Source organism: Bactrocera dorsalis, chromosome 1, assembly GCF_023373825.1.
Source record: "Bactrocera dorsalis isolate Fly_Bdor chromosome 1, ASM2337382v1, whole genome shotgun sequence".
Classification (NCBI taxonomy): Eukaryota; Metazoa; Arthropoda; class Insecta; order Diptera; family Tephritidae; genus Bactrocera; species Bactrocera dorsalis.
In genome coordinates this window covers 52,521,998-52,540,968 of record NC_064303.1, presented here as the reverse complement: position 1 = coordinate 52,540,968, position 18,971 = coordinate 52,521,998, and the positions used below count along the sequence as shown (strand labels likewise).

General features: G+C 37.7%; 3 protein-coding genes across 8 annotated transcripts in view; 2 read left to right on the top strand and 1 right to left on the bottom strand.

Annotated features, from left to right (window-relative positions):
- Nucleotides 1-1,377: 1,377 nt before the first annotated feature.
- Nucleotides 1,378-4,574, bottom strand: LOC125777736 (uncharacterized; the record flags this gene model as incomplete). The annotated part of the gene is made up of 2 exons (XM_049453113.1): nucleotides 1,378-1,389; nucleotides 3,786-4,574. Coding segments are annotated over 2 exons (801 nt in total), but the record flags the coding sequence as incomplete, so codon positions are not given.
- Nucleotides 4,575-6,791: 2,217 nt separating this feature from the next.
- LOC125780379 (uncharacterized) lies at nucleotides 6,792-17,750 on the top strand. The gene is made up of 2 exons (XM_049462680.1): nucleotides 6,792-8,786; nucleotides 17,647-17,750. Exon 1 carries the CDS (start codon nucleotides 7,359-7,361, stop codon nucleotides 8,712-8,714), a length of 1,356 nt encoding a protein of 451 aa, XP_049318637.1. The 5' UTR covers nucleotides 6,792-7,358; the 3' UTR covers nucleotides 8,715-8,786; nucleotides 17,647-17,750.
- LOC105227259 (cullin-associated NEDD8-dissociated protein 1) overlaps nucleotides 13,896-18,971 on the top strand; it is a 122,126-nt gene continuing 117,050 nt past the window's right edge. For all 6 annotated transcript variants that reach the window (XR_007423734.1, XR_007423732.1, XR_007423733.1 and 3 more), the window contains exons 1-2: nucleotides 13,896-14,056; nucleotides 14,112-14,495. Coding sequence is in view for 3 of the 6 variants with exons in the window: in XM_049462377.1 (XP_049318334.1) it covers nucleotides 14,015-14,056; nucleotides 14,112-14,495 (426 nt within the window). In the remaining 3 variants the exon portion in view is untranslated. The remainder of the gene's footprint in view (nucleotides 14,057-14,111; nucleotides 14,496-18,971) is intronic.

Here is an 18,971-nt window from a genome sequence, read left to right as displayed (position 1 = left end):
TTAAAAAGAGGGCGGGGGGGGCTAGTATATGCCACAGCGTTCAATCTGCTTCCTGTCCGTTTCCTTCCTTTTTGGTTGTGGATTGCTTCGTGGTTGTGGATTTTCCTTTCGTTGCTTGGCTTTCCTCCGGTTGTTTTTATGTTGAATTAAATTCCCCTTTTTTTTTTTATTTTAAGTTTATTTTTTGTTTTAAGTTTATTAATGTTTACTTTTCACAAAGATTTTCTTATATTCATATATTGAGCTTCGCGCCCGTGTGGATGTTTTTGTTTTGAGAAATAATATTTCGCGCCCGATTTTCCGTTTTTTTGGGGTTTTTGGTTTTAAGCACTGTATTGTATGTAAATTTATTTATATGTTGTTTTTTTTTTTGTTTTATATATAACTGCACACACGGAGTTACGTTTTTTGTTATTATTGTATTTTTTTTCGATTTTGTTACCACAACACGGAACCGCTAAGTGTCCGTTTTTCAAACTGCTTTTTATTTATTGTATATGTATACCGCAATTATTTTATTATATATATATTTTTTTTTTTTGAAATTTTTGGTTTATATATATGTATGTGTATGTATATGTGTGTGCACCACTTTTCCTTTTATAATGTATTTTTTCCTTAAATTTTTTTTTTTTGTTATATGCATCTACATATATGTATGTATCTGTCACCGCACCTTCTTTTATATATATTTTTTTTCTTTTTAATAGAAAACAATTTTGTATATGTAAATTAATATGTATGTCTGTCACCGCACCTTTAATTTTTTGTGTATGTCACTTTAATTATTTTGCCGCTTCTTTTATTTCTATTTTTTGCAAATAGTGCCTTTCTTAGCGGCTCGAAGGACCAATGTTTAAAGCAGCAGTGTCCTTTCACCTTCTATCCTTTAGCACACTTACCACTTTCACTTTTAAATAAAACCACTCGGTTAAGGTATACAAGTAATTTAATGATGCTACTGATTTACGTGTTCACAAATTCGGTAAATCGAGGGTTTTAAATAGTATTGCCGGAATAAGGGCAATCAAAAGCAAACGTTAATTTTAATTACTATAAAGTTGAAAAGATATGCGGATGAGCGAAAAAGGCGCGAGGTCAAGCGGCGATGCGTAAGCTCCGTATGTAGCTCAAAACGAGACTGATCTTGAACTTTTTTGTTGACCCCCTTTTCACCAGTGTGGTATGTGTTTGCGTGTGTGGATGTCCTCTCGCGTGTGGGTAGTGTTGATGTGTGGGTCCTGTGGAATGTAGGTCTGTGTGTGTGGTGTATTGATGGTGGTGGTGTATTCGTGTAGTGGCATTAGGAGGGGGCGGCTTATCTCATTTAGCCACATTTAGTTACCGAAATGATTAGAGAACTTTTGGCATGCGATATTATTGCCACATCTAAATTCGAATACGCAAGTCCAATTATTTTAGTAAAAAAAGAGAGTGTGCTTATGACCGCACGACTGAAGTAAAACTTCTTTCTCTCTATCTATATGTATATATATGAATGTGTGTGTGCAACATATACATGTATGCACATATACATATATTTATTTCCTACAAATATTTAAATTTATTTTATGTTTTCATTAGTAAATTAATACTTTTGCATAGATCTTTTATTTTTTTGCATTGTTTTATTCGTTATTTTCATTATTGGGTACATCAGTAATTACTGTGGTTGATTGTAAAAGCGAGACAATAGGCTTATGATACGAGAAATACGATACATATATTTTAGAATTAAAATTAGACAGAAATGTAGAAAAAACTGCATCGATTGTTGTTCCATGTCTTGTAGTTGGCTCATTACGGTCATTATTCATTTGTAATTCTAATTTATCTCGTAGAAAGTTTATCAAGAGTTGTCCATTTTCGGATGCGAAATTGATATTGAAATCTCCTGCTAAGATTAGTGGCAACGTATGATAGTTTTCTCCTAGTTCTTCAGAACCTACTCGACCATAAATAATAAGTCTTCTGTATATAAACTTTATGATATTATTAACTGTGTTATTGGGCGACATGTAAACAACTACCATTATGATGTTTGTTCCATCGTCCAAAAAACGGGAAAAATTAGGAAAAATTATTTTTATTTTATTTCTCTTTATTTTTATTTAAATAAAGTAATATTTCAAATAAATTATATTTATTTCCACTATTACAAAGTGAAGATGTGCAAAATGAACTTCATTTCTTCAAAGAAAATTGATGACCTTCATGAAATGTGCATATTCGCATTATTTCGTTATCATTTCCATATTTGTACCAATAGAATTTCTATGGCATATACATACATACATATGTATATTATTTCTTTGGCACATTTGTCTGTATGTTACGAAAACAAATGCGAGCCACATACATATGTACATATGTATGTACATACATTCATAATAACAAGTGTCGCACGCATCTTTCGCATCTCCGTTGTCACGGACAATCAATGGCCGAAACTCAAAGAGTCACGCCCGGAACACATAGAGCGGGGCAGGCTGCAAGCGACATCTGTCAAATATTAAAATACACACGTTCTTATGGACACAGTTATGTAGTTGTGCAGCTGTCTAAATAACTGTGTCCTTAAGAATGTGTGTATTTCAATATCAGATTCAGATGGCGCTTGCAGTCTGTCGTGTTCCCCACTAACTTTGGACGGCCGATCCACCCATGCCAGTGGCACACCCCCTGGAACTCCCCTGGGGGGTTCCCCATACAATCATTTCAAAAAATCACCATTTTTGGCCTTTACATGAAAAAATCAGCTAAATGGCTAAGTTTTTTCTTTATTTTTATTTATTTATTTATAATAATATCTATTTTTTCTCTTAAGAAATTTATTTAGTCAGAGCATATGTAAATGAAAAAATTAATTTAAATAAGTTATAGAAAAGAAACTAAAAAAAATTATTGTTTGAAGTCTTTTTACTTTCAAGTCTTGGCAATTTCGCACGGCTCTCTAATGTCGTCGCCATAACAGCCTCTACATTTTCCGGTATAACCCGTTTGGAAACGCTAGCTAGCAATTGAACATGTCGTTCCGTTCATTGTATGTGTGATGGATTTTTTGGATCATTAAACAGTGGATCATCTTGATGGTGGTTCAAATACGATATTTATATCATTCAAATTGATCATTTCCGTATAACTTGTGCAATTAAAGTTTATATCTGTTTTTATAAACTCTAAGTTCCATTGGCTCGTCAACATCGGTTCGATAGCGTAGAATTTTCTTGATGGCACAGTCGCGCTTTTCTTTCCTATCATCAAACAACATTGACACGACAGAGCTGTAATTTTTGATATTGAAGTACATTGGCACATAACATTTAATTATAAATTCAACCAGAATTCTTAAATTTGCATCTGGATTTTCCTTTGTCACATATAATCTCAATAATCTAGCGGCCTTGGTGAGCCACCGAGAATGTACAATGTTCCCTGGTTTGATGTTAGCCAGATCCACCGATACCATGCCGCTAGAAATTGCATGGGCCATGTCGTATAAGTACTTCGAATCGGTGGAAAATTCTTTTTTTTCTGGAGCAGAGGGCATATTTTGCAAATCAATTTTCTGGAAGCCGTCCACCACCTAAAAATATATAATAATAAAATAATTAAAAATGGTTGACAATTATAATAAATGAGTGATAGCAATAACTTACCGGAAGACAAGTTTCGATTTGACGGCTCAGTTTTCCGGTTGCCGATCTTAGTCCAGTGCTGGTTGATTTATCCAAAGCTTCAAACAAATGCCGAAACGGAAGTTCGTTAAAGTGTAGAAGGCAAACAAACCAATGCAATGGTCTTTTATGTTTTACGTAACCAATCAATTCAGAATTGGGTTCTCTCAAAATAACAAGATGAGGTTCTTTTACCATCCTAGTATGATACTTCTCATTAATTTTATCTATTGTTAAAGTGTCATCTTTTCTGCCATCGAATGAAAACGCTAACAAATTGGTATCATCTAACCGTTTGCGAAGCACTTCTTGTCTGCATTTTTCTTTTTCTCTGCGAACTTTCGATTTATCCATGATAAGAGGTTTCCCATGATTATCTTTAATTTTAAAATCTTGCAAAAGAGCGGTTCCCAATGCTGATGCTACTCTGTCAGGCACACCAAATCTGTCACATACCGAGGCAAAGTTAAAACAATCGTATCTCTCTGTGTATTGTGAACTTGTGCTTCTATCCATATCTTCTTGAACCGGTGGCGGTGCGTATGTTGAATCATCGGGATCTTGGTATGTTGGCATTGATGACATAGACGTTGCTCCTTGCTCTTCAGTTTCCATCATAAATGCATTCATTGTTAGTCTACTCTGATTATGTTGATCGTGCATGAACTCTTTGAGGCGTTCGGGAACCCAGCCGCATGCACATGGAGCTGCCTTCAAATCGCATTTACATGTTCCAATGTAAACAATTGTTTCCAGAGATTTTACATACTCCGTAAATTGTTGGGTGTTGTTTCTTCTCTTGATTTGCTCTTGATACTTGTCAAGCAATTTATTCAATTTATTACATACACTTTTTTCAGCATTATTTCCATACCAAGTTTTTCCCAAATTCCAATCAACTTATCTTGTACTTGAATAGTGAATGATTTATGGGAAAACTTTTTTTGTTCTGTTTTAGCACGTTCGCTTAAGTAAAAATAATATAATATCTCAAGATATCCAGATGGGTTGGTAAATTAAGATCAGTCAAATCCGTAGACATACCAAAAACAGTAATCATGCTTGGGTATATGACTCATTGGGTTTTCGATAGTCGTTGACGTAGTTGCTTCATCTTGCGGTGTAGAGGATGGTGGATTCATTGTAAACTTTTTGATTTGGAATGGTCACTTCACTTATTATTTTTTTTGAAATACCATAGTGGTAATTGCTTTAGTTATCCTCACTTTCAGAGGTAATAAGAATGAAATGGTAATTTCAGTTCTATTTCAAAATTTGCCCCTACCCAAAAGTTCGACCCAAATTGGGGGACATCAGAATTCGTTTCAGAGGTATGGTTCCTTCGGCAAAGTTTCTTTTTTTGATCTCTAGAATATGATTTTCATAGAGCAATGGGCGATTTTTTTGCCTCCCCACAAATCGACCCGGCCTAATGTATATACATACATATATCTATATAAACACCCCTATTCTGTGCACTTGACAAATTCAACATATTTCAAATGTGCCAAAATTTGAAATTTATCAAGCATATCGCATTCTGTGTCTGAAATAAAAATCTCATTTCTTTATAAGTTGTTAAGATGTCAAATGCTCTTGACAGTGCTCGTTATGAATTAAATATCTGATTGTGCATCTTGTTATGAAAATGGAAAATATTTATTTTTGTTATTTTTGTTAAACGAAGATGAAAATTGTGAGAGTAGGAATCGCGCGCGGCATATAAAATGTTTACGAGACGATAGCAATCCATTTTCTTTAAGCGAGAATACCTTTGTGCAAGAAGAAACTTTTATAAAAACGGGGCAAGTATTAATAATATACTAAATTAAGCTAGTTTATTTGAAATATATTCCAGATTTTTTTGAAAATTTGGAATAAAATGCACCATAGGAGCAATTGACTGCACGCATCTTGCTATCAATATAATTTGAATAGAAATCAGCTGTTTCTATTAACATTATTTGTTCACCACACGTGTGGGGAAAAGCTTTGCGAATTGAAGCTTTTATTTTTATCAAGATTGTCACAGAATACCAAAATGTTTCTCGCTTGATAAATATTTGAGTTAATTTCCAATATTTTATCAATTTGTCAAGTGCATAGAACTTGGGTGAAAGTTTACTTTCTTTAAGGATATACATATATTTCAGTATATACATATGCTATTCAAATGTCACCAAAACTAGTTTTATATAAATGTTGCATACTTTTAAGCGCATATTTTTGGTGAGCTGCTGAAACTTACAGCCCTATTCTGAAAAAACCTCTGAACCGAGTTGAGAGGAAAAATTTGAGAGATTTCTTGTGAGGCATATTTTGTGAGGCTATTCTTGCCCAAACCTCATAAGAAAAAAGCTTAAAAAAGTCACCACGTGAGGTAAAAAGCTTTTTGCTGTCAAACAGCTGTTTTAATAAAAATAAGCAAACAAAAATGGACACACAAATGGATAATCAGCATATGTAAGTAGTTTTGCAAATTTTAAATATATATATCGTCACCTGAAATGCAAATTAACGTAACAACATTTTCGAAAATTTACAGTGGCGTGAATGAAACGCGTAATAAAATGGAACAAGAGTGCAAAAAAATTTTAATATTGGTTAATACTGGTTTATATCTGAGCGCAGAACCTGAAAATGTTGAACATATGTAATATTATGTAAGTAATTCGAAGTAAAGAAGCCTAATAACAAGACACTCAATTTCGAATTTTTGATGATACGTTATTTTGCATTTCAGGTGACGATATATACAATAATTTCATATATTCCTAGGCCTACAAAAACCGAAAGGACAACTCAGGAGCAGCTGCAACATTACATAATGTTTTGCAAGCAGCATCCTGAGTTGCAACGGGGGAAGCTAACTCCGACAAACCCTCAAGGGCTGCAAATACTTTGGTCGGAGTTAGCAGATAATTTAAATGCCTTAAGAGGTCCAACTCGGTCGGCAGCCAAGTGGAGGGAGGTAAGTTTATAAATCATATAAAATGAAATAAAAATGTAAAAAAATGAAATAAAATAAAATGAATTATTTAAACATACATATGTAGATGTCTTTTTATTCATTCTTAGAGGAAGTAAAATGTACAGAGACAGTAAGTAACTTACATATATATATATATTGTTACAAAAAGTAGTATTAAGTTTTATTTGTATTGCTATATGCATCCCTGATTATGAACAATAGCTGTAGGTATATGGAATAGCATTTGTCTTGTTGTAGACATCTGGCGCCGCACTGTCTGCTTGTCTAGTTAAACAATTGCTTAGTCTGGCGCCGCGACTGTCTGCTTGCGTCTGGCGCCGTATAGCCGTATGTTCTGGTAATTTCCAGACGCGATATTCTAGAAGGACACGTCGGCATCAGCGAGAAGTGCGTGGCTATAGCCGTATGTTCTGGTAATTTCCAGACGCGATATTCTAGAAGGACACGTCGGCATCAGCGAGAAGTGCGTGGCTATATAAGCCGTGGCAGCGCCAACGTAATCAATCAGTGCTAAGAGTAAACTGCTATAGTGTAGACGAGTTGTGAAATAAAGAGTTGTTGAATTGAATTAAACAGTTTTTGGTTTTATTCGTCAATCCAGAGATACGAACCTAGCAAAGTAAACTAGCAAGAGTAAATTCGTAACAATTGGTGTCAGAAGTGGGATTGTCAAATAATCCAAATTCAAGATGGTTAAATTCGGAGAATTGAGAATTCAGCAATTAAAAAAGGAACTGGAGGAGCGTAATTTGCCGATAAGCGGGCAAAAGGCGGATCTGCAGGCACGACTACGTGAAGCAATGGAAGCGGATGGAATTAATGTGGACGAGTTCGAATTTGATGGGCCAGGAACTTCTACAAAGGTAGAAGAAAAATTAGAAGAACAACGAACATCATCAAGCGTAGACACTAACATGCTATTAGTGGCTATTAGGCAAATAGCAGAAAATGCAGTGCAAACAGAAAATCGTCTGGCACAGCAAATAGCAGAAAATGCAGTGCATACAGAAAATCGTCTAGCACAGCAAATAGCTGAAAATATATCACGAATAACAGAAAATGTAGTGCAAACAGAAAATCGTCTGGCACAGCAAATGACGCAAATAGCTGAAAACACATCACAGTTAGAGTCTCGCCTTACACAACAGATTACAGAGAATAATACACAAGTGCAAGAGAAATTTTCAAAATTTGAAGACGAATTAAGCACTTTAAAAAATGACGAAGAAAATTTAAAATCAGAAGTTCTTCAATTAAGTAATCGTGTGCGAGAACTGCAACTGCATGGCCCTGCACCATCAACAAATAATCAAAGATTGAAGGCACCCACATTCGATGGAAGTATTCCATTTCAAATTTTCAAACTTCAGTTTGAAAAGACAGCAATGGCCAATAATTGGAATGCAGCGGACAAAGTGGCGTCCTTGTTTGTATCATTGAAAGGACCTGCGGCAGAAATCCTTCAGACTATTCCAGACTGTGAACGGGACAACTATGAGGCATTGATGAGTGCGATAGAAAGACGATATGGTAGTGAGCACCGGAAACAAATATACCAGATCGAACTGCAAAATAGGGGTCAGAAGATGAACGAGTCATTGCAAGAGTTCGCAACTGAAATCGAACGACTGGCTCATTTGGCAAATGCAGATGCACCTGTGGATTACATTGAGAGGGTAAAAATTCAATGTTTCATAAATGGAATTCGTGATGTGGACACCAAACGCGCCACATATGCATTGCCAAAAAGAACGTTTGCTGAAACGGTTTCGCACGCCCTCACACAGGAAACAGCTTCCCTACTAAGTAAACCAGCACACAAAGTACAAAGGGTTGAAATGGAACAACCGGCGCTGATGGAAGAAATATTGAAGACTCTGAAGACAATTGCTGCACCGCGAGTAAATACAACAGGAAGATGTTTCAACTGTGGAAAAGCGGGTCACTTTGCCCGAAATTGCAATATAAAAGTAAACCCATCAAAACGGAAACAACCAACAGATAACGAGGACGGAGCATCCACATCTCACAAGTCGTTAAACTAAAACGGAACAGTTCAAAGGGGCGTGAGCTGGTTCCCACAACTATTTGCCCCGCCATCTCGATATCACAAATAGGTCGCCATGACAACAATCTTACTATCAACGGCATCGTAAATGGACGACTGTCAACGCTTACTTTGGATACTGGTGCCACACATTCAATTATCCGACCGGATGTGGTAAGAGGAACGGTTGAACCATTAGTCGGTTGCAAGCTTCGAACGGCCACCGGAGAGGAAGCAGCTGTCGCGGGAAAAGTGTTTTGCAAAGTGATGATTGGTACCCTGGAAGTTAATCACACCTTCATCGTAGCAGAAATCACGGATGAAATTATAATGGGAGTAGATTTCATGATTGATCACGGGGTTACTTTGGATTTAAACAAGCAAATGCTGTTTTGCCAGAACATGGAGATGCCTATAAACACCGGATATGTGACCAACGTTGAAAGTAAGAGGGTGATTGTTGATGATAATCAGAGTATTCCACCAAAATCTGAGGCGATTGTATGGGCTAAAGTGAATGGAGGAGGTGGGACTGAAGAGTTGTGGATTGTGGAACCAACAAAAATAGATACACCCATATTGGTAGGAAGAACGCTTGTGAAAACTAGAGAAGACGCCACCATTCCGGTGAGAGTAGTGAATGAATTCAACACGCCTATAAGGCTGAAGAAAGGAGCAGTAATTGGACAGTGCCAGAATATAAGTGCAATAGCACGATGCGAACGGTCACAACAGAAGCCTACTATTGAGCCACAGCAGATAAGTCCTACACTCCTAAATAATTTGCTGAACGAACTGCATGGAAATGAAAAATTAAAAGCAGAAAAACTATTAGAAAAATACGCATCCATATTTGCAAACGAAGGAAACACAGGAAGAACCGGCATTGTCAAACATCGCATAAATACTGGAGACGCTAAACCAATCCGACAAGCTCCGCGTAGGGTTCCACTAGCAAAACGTGAGGATGCTAACAAAATTATTGAAGACATGCACAAAAACGGTGTAATCGAACCTTCAATAAGTCCATGGAGCTCACCTATCGTCTTACTTAAAAAGAAAGATGGTAGCACCCGTTTCTGCGTAGATTATAGGAAGTTGAATGATGTCACAAAGAAAGACAGTTATCCTCTACCGAGAATCGACGATACATTAGACACCTTGTCTGGAGCGAAATGGTTTTCTACATTAGATCTACAAAGTGGATATTGGCAAGTCGAGATTGATGAATGTGACCGTGAAAAGACCGCTTTCAGTATGGGCGACGGGTTATGGGAATTCTCTGTGATGCCATTTGGGTTATGTAATGCGCCTGCAACGTTCGAGCGACTGATGGAACATGTGTTAAAAGGACTCAACTGGAAGACATGTTTGGTGTACCTTGATGACATTATCATCATGGGAAAAAGTTTTGATGATCATCTAAAAAATCTAGAGGAAGTCTTTCAGCGAATAGCATCAGCCGGATTACGCTTGAATCCCAAAAAGTGTTCATTATGGAAGAAGCAGGTCACATATCTCGGACATAAAGTGTCAACTGAGGGAATTCACACCGAGGAAGGAAAAATAAAAGCAGTGAAAGATTGGCCTCGACCCACCAACATTCATGAACTCCGCAGCTTCCTCGGCTTATGCACGTATTACCGCCGTTTTGTACCTGGATTTGCGAACGTGGCTAGAAGTTTACATGATTTAACAAAGAAGAATCGCCCGTTTGTATGGCAGTTGGAACAAGAAAAAGCGTTTGAGCAGCTTAAGGAACTACTTTGTACGGCGCCGATGTTGGCTTATCCAATACCTGGAAAGAAATTCATCCTGGATACAGATGCGAGCGCTTATGGAATTGGAGGTGTCCTGTCTCAGCTCATCGACGGACAAGAAAGAGTAATTGGGTATTACAGCAGAGTGCTCGGGAAACCAGAGAAAAACTACTGTGTGACGCGAAAAGAACTACTAGCTGTGGTGGAATGTGTAAAACATTTCCACAAGTATTTGTATGGACAACGATTCTTGCTGAGGACTGATCATGCAGCATTAAAATGGTTATTACAGTTTAAGAATCCGGAAGGCCAAATTGCACGATGGATCGAAAGATTACAGAATTACGACTTCGAAACGGAACATCGAAAGGGGATTCACCACAAAAATGCGGATGCATTATCACGTCGCCCTTGTCCACTGGAATGTAAACATTGCTCCAAATCGGAAGGAAAAGAAGGTATAATCGATGTGCGATTACTGAATATAGAACCTGAAGATGATTGGACTCCTCACCGCATCAGAATCAATCAGCTGGAGGACCCTGATCTTGCAAAGCTGGTAATGGCCAAAGAAAATGGGGTACGACCACCAAAGGAACAAATAAGTAGCGAGAGTCCAACTGCAAAAGCATATTGGGCCCAATGGAACAGCATAAACCTCGTTAATGGATACCTTCATCGTACCTGGGAAAGTGAAGATGGCAAACATTCTCGTCTGCTGATCATAGTACCGAAGTCCATGATCCCAAAGTATTGAAAGAATATCACAATGGACCTAGTGGAGGGCACCTTGGAATAACAAAAACTATAGAGAAGATTAAACAACGGTTCTACTGGATCGGTTGTCGAGATTCCATAGCAGAATGGATAAGTAATTGCGTAGAGTGCATGGCAGCTAAAGGTCCTAAAGCCAAAAGTCGCGGTAGGCTACAACAGTACAACGTGGGATCACCATTTGAACGAGTCGCAATGGATATTGCAGGTCCGTTCCCAACCAGTACGGCCGGAAACAAATATCTACTGGTTGTCATGGACTATTTCAGTAAATGGCCAGAAGTATATGCCTTACCAAACCAGGAAGCGAAGACAGTAGCCGAAGCGTTTGTAGAAAATTGGATAACAAGATTCGGAGTGCCCGTCGAATTACACTCAGATCAAGGCAGGAATTTCGAATCTTCCATTTTTCAAGAAGTCTGTACATTATTGGGCATCCACAAGACACGGACAACAGCGTTACACCCACAATCAGATGGGATGGTAGAGAGATTCAACCGAACGCTCGAAGAACATCTGCGGAAAATCGTTGATAAAGATCAACGGAATTGGGACAAGTGCATCCAGATGTTCCTGCTGGCGTATCGTTCAGCGAAGCACGAGACAACTGGTTACACGCCAGCAAAGATTATTTTCGGATCTGATCTGCGACTCCCTGCTGATCTTAAGTTTGGTACGAATCCTACAGCTGTAAGAAATGATGGAGATTATTGTTCTGCCTTAAAGGAAGAAATGAATGAATTGCATCTAATGGTAAGACAGCATACGCATCTGATGAGCAATAAGATGAAGGACCGGTTCGATCAAGCGGCAAATTCAAAAGGTTTTGAAGAAGGTGATCTGGTCCTGTTGTACAATCCACTTCGAAAGAAAGGCTTGTCCCCGAAATTGCAGACAGCCTGGGAAGGACCCTATATGGTGATGAAACGACTTAATGACGTGGTATACCGCATACAAAGAAATGGGAAAGCACGATGTAAAATGAAAGTAGTACATTTGGAGAGGCTCGCTCCATTTGGTTCAAGAGGATTTGTGCCTAATCGGGACGATTAGGCTTTAGTGGAGGGCAGTGTTACAAAAAGTAGTATTAAGTTGTATTTGTATTACTATATGCATCCCTGATTATGAACAATAGCTGTAAGTATATGGAATAGCATTTGTAGACATCTGGCGCCACACTGTCTGCTCGTCTAGTTAAACAATTGCCGCGACTGTCTGCTTGCGTCTGGCGCCGTATAGCCGTATGTTCTGGTAATTTCCAGACGCGATATTCTAGAAGGGCACGTCGGCATCAGCGAGAAATGCGTGGCTATAGCCGTATGTTCTGGTAATTTCCAGACGCGATATTCTAGAAGTACACGTCGGCATCAGCGAGACGTGCGTGGCTATATAAGCCGTGGCAGCGCCAACGTAATCAATCAGTGCTAAGAGTAAACTGCTATAGTGTAGACGAGTTGTGAAATAAAGAGTTGTTGAATTAAATTAAACAGTGTTGATTTTATTTGTCAATCCAGAGATACGAACCTAACAAAGTAAACAAGAAAGAGTAAATTCGTAACAATATATATTATTAACTGTGTTATTGGGCGACATGTAAACAACTACCATTATGATGTTTGTTCCATCGTCCAAAAAACGGGAAAAATTAGGAAAAATTATTTTAATTTTATTTCTCTTTATTTTTATTTAAATAAAGTAATATTTCAAATAAATTATATTTATTTCCACTATTACAAAGTGAAGATGTGCAAAATGAACTTCATTTCTTCAAAGAAAATTGATGACCTTCATGAAATGTGCATATTCGCATTATTTCGTTATCATTTTCATATTTGTACCAATAGAATTTCTATGGCATATACATACATACATATGTATATTATTTCTTTGGCACATTTGTCTGTATGTTACGAAAACAAATGCGAGCCACATACATATGTACATATGTATGTACATACATTCATAATAACAAGTGTCGCACGCATCTTTCGCATCTCCGTTGTCACGGACAATCAATGGCCGAAACTCAAAGAGTCACGCCCGGAACACATAGAGCGGGGCAGGCTGCAAGCGACATCTGTCAAATATTAAAATGCACACGTTCTTAAGGACCCAGTTATTTAGACAGCTGCACGACTACTCGACTGTAGGCCATCAGTTGTCGCTCCCGCTAACTTCAAAATATACTTAAATTTGCCGACGACAGTAGAGTTGACTGTAGAGAGGAGTGATGCCAAAACTCTAACAAACCTGATGTTATTTTACAAATAAACACATAAGCAAAATTATGTTATTTGATTTGTAATAGCATTTGATAATTTAAAACAAATAAATTTACCTATTTACTTAATTTTTTGCATAAAAATTTAATTTTGAACAAAATATTAAAATTTGATTGAAGTGATATCTCTATTAGTATGGCCACAACGAAATTGTGTACATGCAATATGGACAGCTGTGTTGTCTTGCGTACATGCCGGCCATTGTTAAGTCGCTGCCTTCTTACAAATGTTTATTTAGAAGGATTCACGACGCCATTTACAGTGCACTGTCGTGCTGCCATGTGGTGTCACGCCCTATGTATTCAGCACTTCACTGTGTATTATACCTAATATTGTTATCGTATCGATATATCGATTTATTAGTTCTGTTTTCTGGTAGATTAGTGCTTTGTGTTACCCGTTTGAGTTCTGTATTTTATGTGCCGGTTTAAACAAATATAATTTGACTAAATATAGCTTCTAAATAATTATCTTTGGAAACAATGTCGTATCAATATCATCAAATAGCCAGCTTACTAGAAAAGGTAAAAAACCAAAGCTTCTTCATTGGTAGATATAAAGAATTATGTTTGATTTCAGATGACTTCTAGTGACAAGGATTTTCGTTTTATGGCAACAAATGATTTAATGACGGAATTGCAAAAGGATAGCATTAAGCTCGATGATGAATCTGAAAAAAAGGTTGTACGTATGATATTACGTCTATTGGAAGATAAAAATGGCGAAGTACAAAATTTGGCGGTAAAGTGCTTAGGACCTTTGGTAAACAAAGTAAAGGAGGGCCAAGTTGAAACTATTGTGGATTCCCTTTGCTTGAATATGATATCGAACGTGGAACAACTTCGCGATATATCCAGTATTGGTTTGAAAACAGTTATTTTGGAACTTCCGCAGTCATCAAATTCTTTAGCGCCTAATGTTTGTAGGAGAATAACCGGAAAGCTTAACAGTGCTATAGAAAAGGTATGTATGGATAAATATACATATAAGTATTTATAATATTTATAGTAAGCATGCGATTTGTTCTATTAAATACAGAAAATAAATAAAAGTATTTCGAATGGGTTCCGGCGGATAGGGGTATTTCTATAGATTGAGAGTATATAGTCACCTGAAATGCAAAATAACGTGACATCACTTCATATGTTTACAGGAAAAACACAAAACTATTTAAAAATGAAACCACTTTAGATAATGAAACAAAATTTTCAAATCTGATAGGTATATTTTAGATGGAAAAGCTAATTTTATAGTAGAAAGCTCATTTCTGATATAAAATAACGTATGATGAATCTTAATTTGTATAATAACACAATTTGGGGAAACTTTAGTATACCATCCCACGATTTCAGGGTTAAAAGTGGTATGGTTGGATAGGGCTGACGCTCCAGATTAAGAAAATATATAACTATTGCAGCCGTAAACTTAAAGTTTTCGAGATATTCGCATTTAAAGTTGAAAATTTCGCTAATTTAATTCCGCAATTTCTCGATTTATGGTAACTTTTTCTTTTATATTATGCACTTTTTATACACTTACACTTCACTGCAATATTTGTACATATTTATTTTATATTTATTACTTAGATATTTGCTTAAAATAAGCATTTTATTTTTTACACAAATTTCACTACATGCACAATAACATAAGTGTTCCGTGTTGTCAAAGAATAAGTGTTACCATATTCCAAACGATTGAAAACAATAAAAATAAATAAAAAAAACTCAAATGCAGGAAAAAAATAAACCTGACCGATCCAACACCGGGGTGTGTCAGGTTTTTTTTTGAGTAAAACTTCTTTTTGCGTTGGCGGCCTAAAAAAATATCTCTGGCCGCTCCAACACCGGGGTGTGTCAGGCTTTTTTTTGAGTAAAACTCTTTTTTGCGTTGGCGGCCTTCTGCCGCGCTTCAAAAAAAAAAAAAAAATATCTCTGGCCAATCCAACACCAGGGTGTGTCAGTATTTTTTTTGAGTAAAACTCCTTTTTGAGTTGGCGGCCTTCGGCCACGCTTCAAAAAAAAATAACTTGCCGATCCAACACCGGGGTGTGTCAAGTTTGTTCGAGTAAATTTCTTTTTGGCTGGGATTTAGAATAGCATCCCCGGATTTCGGGAATAATATGGATATCACTTGAAAGGTGACGTTCTCCAGATCACGAAAATATATACATATACAGTGTCCGACAAAACTAAAGCACGGAATCTACCTCCACGGTATTTAAATTAATAAAATCATAAAGTATTGTTACAAAAGTAGTATTAAGATGTATTTGTATTGCTATATGCATCCCTTATTATGAACAATAGCTGTAGGTATATGGAATAGCATTTGTCTTGTTGTAGACATCTGGCGCCGCGAAACAATAGACATCTGGCGCCGCACTGTCTGCTTGTCTGCATTTGGCGCCGTATAGCATTATGTTCTGGTAATTTCCAGACGCAATATTCTAGAAGGACACGTCGGCATCAGCGAGAATTGCGTGGCTATATAAGCCGTGGCAGCGCCAACGTAATCAATCAGTGTTAAGAGTAAACTGCTATAGTGTAGACGACTTGTGAAATAAAGAGTTGTTGAATTAAATTAAACAGTTTTGCTTTTATTTGTCAATCCAGAGATACGAACCTAGCAAGCAGTAAAAATCGTAACAATTGGTGTCAGAAGTGGGATTGTCAAATAATCCAAATTCAAGATGGTTAAATTCGGAGAATTGAGAATTCAGCAATTAAATAAGGAACTGGAGGAGCGTAATTTGCCGATAAGCGGGCAAAAGGCGGATCTGCAGGCACGATTACGTGAAGCAATGGAAGCGGATGGAATTAATGTGGACGAGTTCGAATTTGTTGGGCCAGAAACTTCTACAATGGTAGAAGAAAAAGTAGAAGAACAACGAACATCATCGAGTGTGGACATGAACATGCTGTTAGTGGCTATTAAGCAAATGGCAGAGAATGCAGTGCAAACAGAAAATCGTCTGGCACAGCAAATGACGCAAATAGCTGAAAATGCAGAAAATGCAGTGCAAACAGGAAATCGTCTGGCACAGCAAATGACGCAAATAACTGAAAATACATCACAGTTAGAGTCTCGCCTTACACAACAAATGACTGAAAATAATACGCAGTTAGAAAAGCGTTTGGTACAACAGATTACAGAAAGTAATACACAAGTGCAACAGAAAGTTTCAAAATTGGAAGACGAATTAAGCACGTTAAAAAATGACGAAGAAAATTTGAAATCAGAAGTTCTTCATTTGAGTAATCGGATGCGAGAACTGCAACTGCATGGCCCTGCACCATCAACAAATAATCCAAGATTGAAGGCACCCACATTCGATGGAAATATTCCATTTCAAATTTTCAAACTTCAGTTTGAAAAGACAGCAATGGCCAATAACTGGAATGCAGCGGACAAAGTAGCGTCCTTGTTTGTATCATTGAGAGGACCTGCGGCAGAAATCCTTCAGACTATTCCAGACTGTGAACGGGACAACTATGAGGCAGTGATGAGTGCGATAGAAAGACGATATGGTAGTGAGCACCGGAAACAAATATACCAGATCGAACTGCAAAATAGGGGTCAGAAAATGAACGAGTCATTGCAAGAGTTCGCAACTGAAATAGAACGACTGGCTCATTTGGCAAATGCAGATGCACCTGTGGATTACATTGAGAGGGTAAAAATTCAAAGCTTCATAAATGGAATTCGTGATGTGGACACCAAACGCGCCACATATGCATTGCCAAAAAGAACGTTCGCTGAAACGGTTTCGCACGCCCTCACACAGGAAACAGCTTCTCTACTAAGTAAACCAGCACACAAAGTACAAAGGGTTGAAATGGAACAACCGGCGCTGATGGAAGAAATATTGAAGACTCTGAAGACAATTGCTGCACCGCGAGTAAATACAACAGGAAGATGTTTCAACTGTGGAAAAGCGGGTCACTTTGCCCGAAATTGCAATATAAAAGTAAACCCATCAAAACGGAAACAACCAACAGATAACGAGGACGGAGCATCCACATCTCACAAGTCGTTAAACTAAAACGGAACAGTTCAAAGGGGCGTGAGCTGGTTCCCACAACTATTTGCCACGCCATCTCGATATCACAAATAGGCCGCCATGACAACAATCTTACTATCAACGGTATCGTAAATGGACGACTGTCAACGCTTACTTTGGATACTGGTGCCACACATTCAATTATCCGACCGGATGTGATAAGAGGAACGGTTGAACCATTAGTCGGTTACAAGCTTCGAACGGCCACCGGGGAGGAAGCAGCTGTCGCGGGAAAAGTGTTTTGCGAAGTGATGATTGGTACCCTGGAAGTTAATCACACCTTCATCGTAGCAGAAATCACGGATGAAATTATAATGGGAGTAGATTTCATGATTGATCACGGGGTTACTTTGGATTTAAACAAGCAAATGCTGTTTTGCCAGAACATGGAGATGCCTATAAACACCGGATATGTGACCAACGTTGAAAGTAAGAGGGTGATTGTTGATGATAATCAGAGTATTCCACCAAAATCTGAGGCGATTGTATGGGCTAAAGTGAATGGAGGAGGTGGGACTGAAGAGTTGTGGATTGTGGAACCAACAAAAATAGATACACCCATATTGGTAGGAAGAACGCTTGTGAAAACTAGAGAAGACGCCACCATTCCGGTCAGAGTAGTGAATGAATTCAACACGCCTATATGTCTGAAGAAAGGAGCGGTAATTGGACAGTGCCAGAATATAAGTGCAATAGCACGATGCGAACGGTCACAACAGAAACCTACTATTGAGTCACAGCAGATAAGTCCTACACTCCTAAACAATTTGCTGAACGAACTGCATGGAAATGAAAAATTAAAAGCAGAAAAACTATTAGAAAAATACGCATCCATATTTGCAAACGAAGGAAACAACACAGGAAGAACCGGCATTGTCAAACATCGCATAAATACTGGAGACGCTAAACCAATCCGACAAGCTCCGCGTAGGGTTCCACTAGCAAAACGTGAAGATGCTAACAAAATTATTGAAGACATGCATGAAAACGGTGTAATCGAACCTTCAATAAGTCCATGGAGCTCACCTATCGTCTTACTTAAAAAGAAAGATGGTAGCACCCGTTTCTGCGTAGATTATAGGAAGTTGAATGATGTCACAAAGAAAGACAGTTATCCTCTACCGAGAATCGACGATACATTAGACACCTTGTCTGGAGCGAAATGGTTTTCTACATTAGATCTACAAAGTGGATATTGGCAAGTCGAGATTGATGAACGTGACCGTGAAAAGACCGCTTTCAGTATGGGCGACGGGCTATGGGAATTCTCTGTGATGCCATTTGGGTTATGTAATGCGCCTGCAACGTTTGAGCGACTGATGGAACATGTGTTAAAAGGACTCAACTGGAAGACATGTTTGGTGTATCTTGATGACATT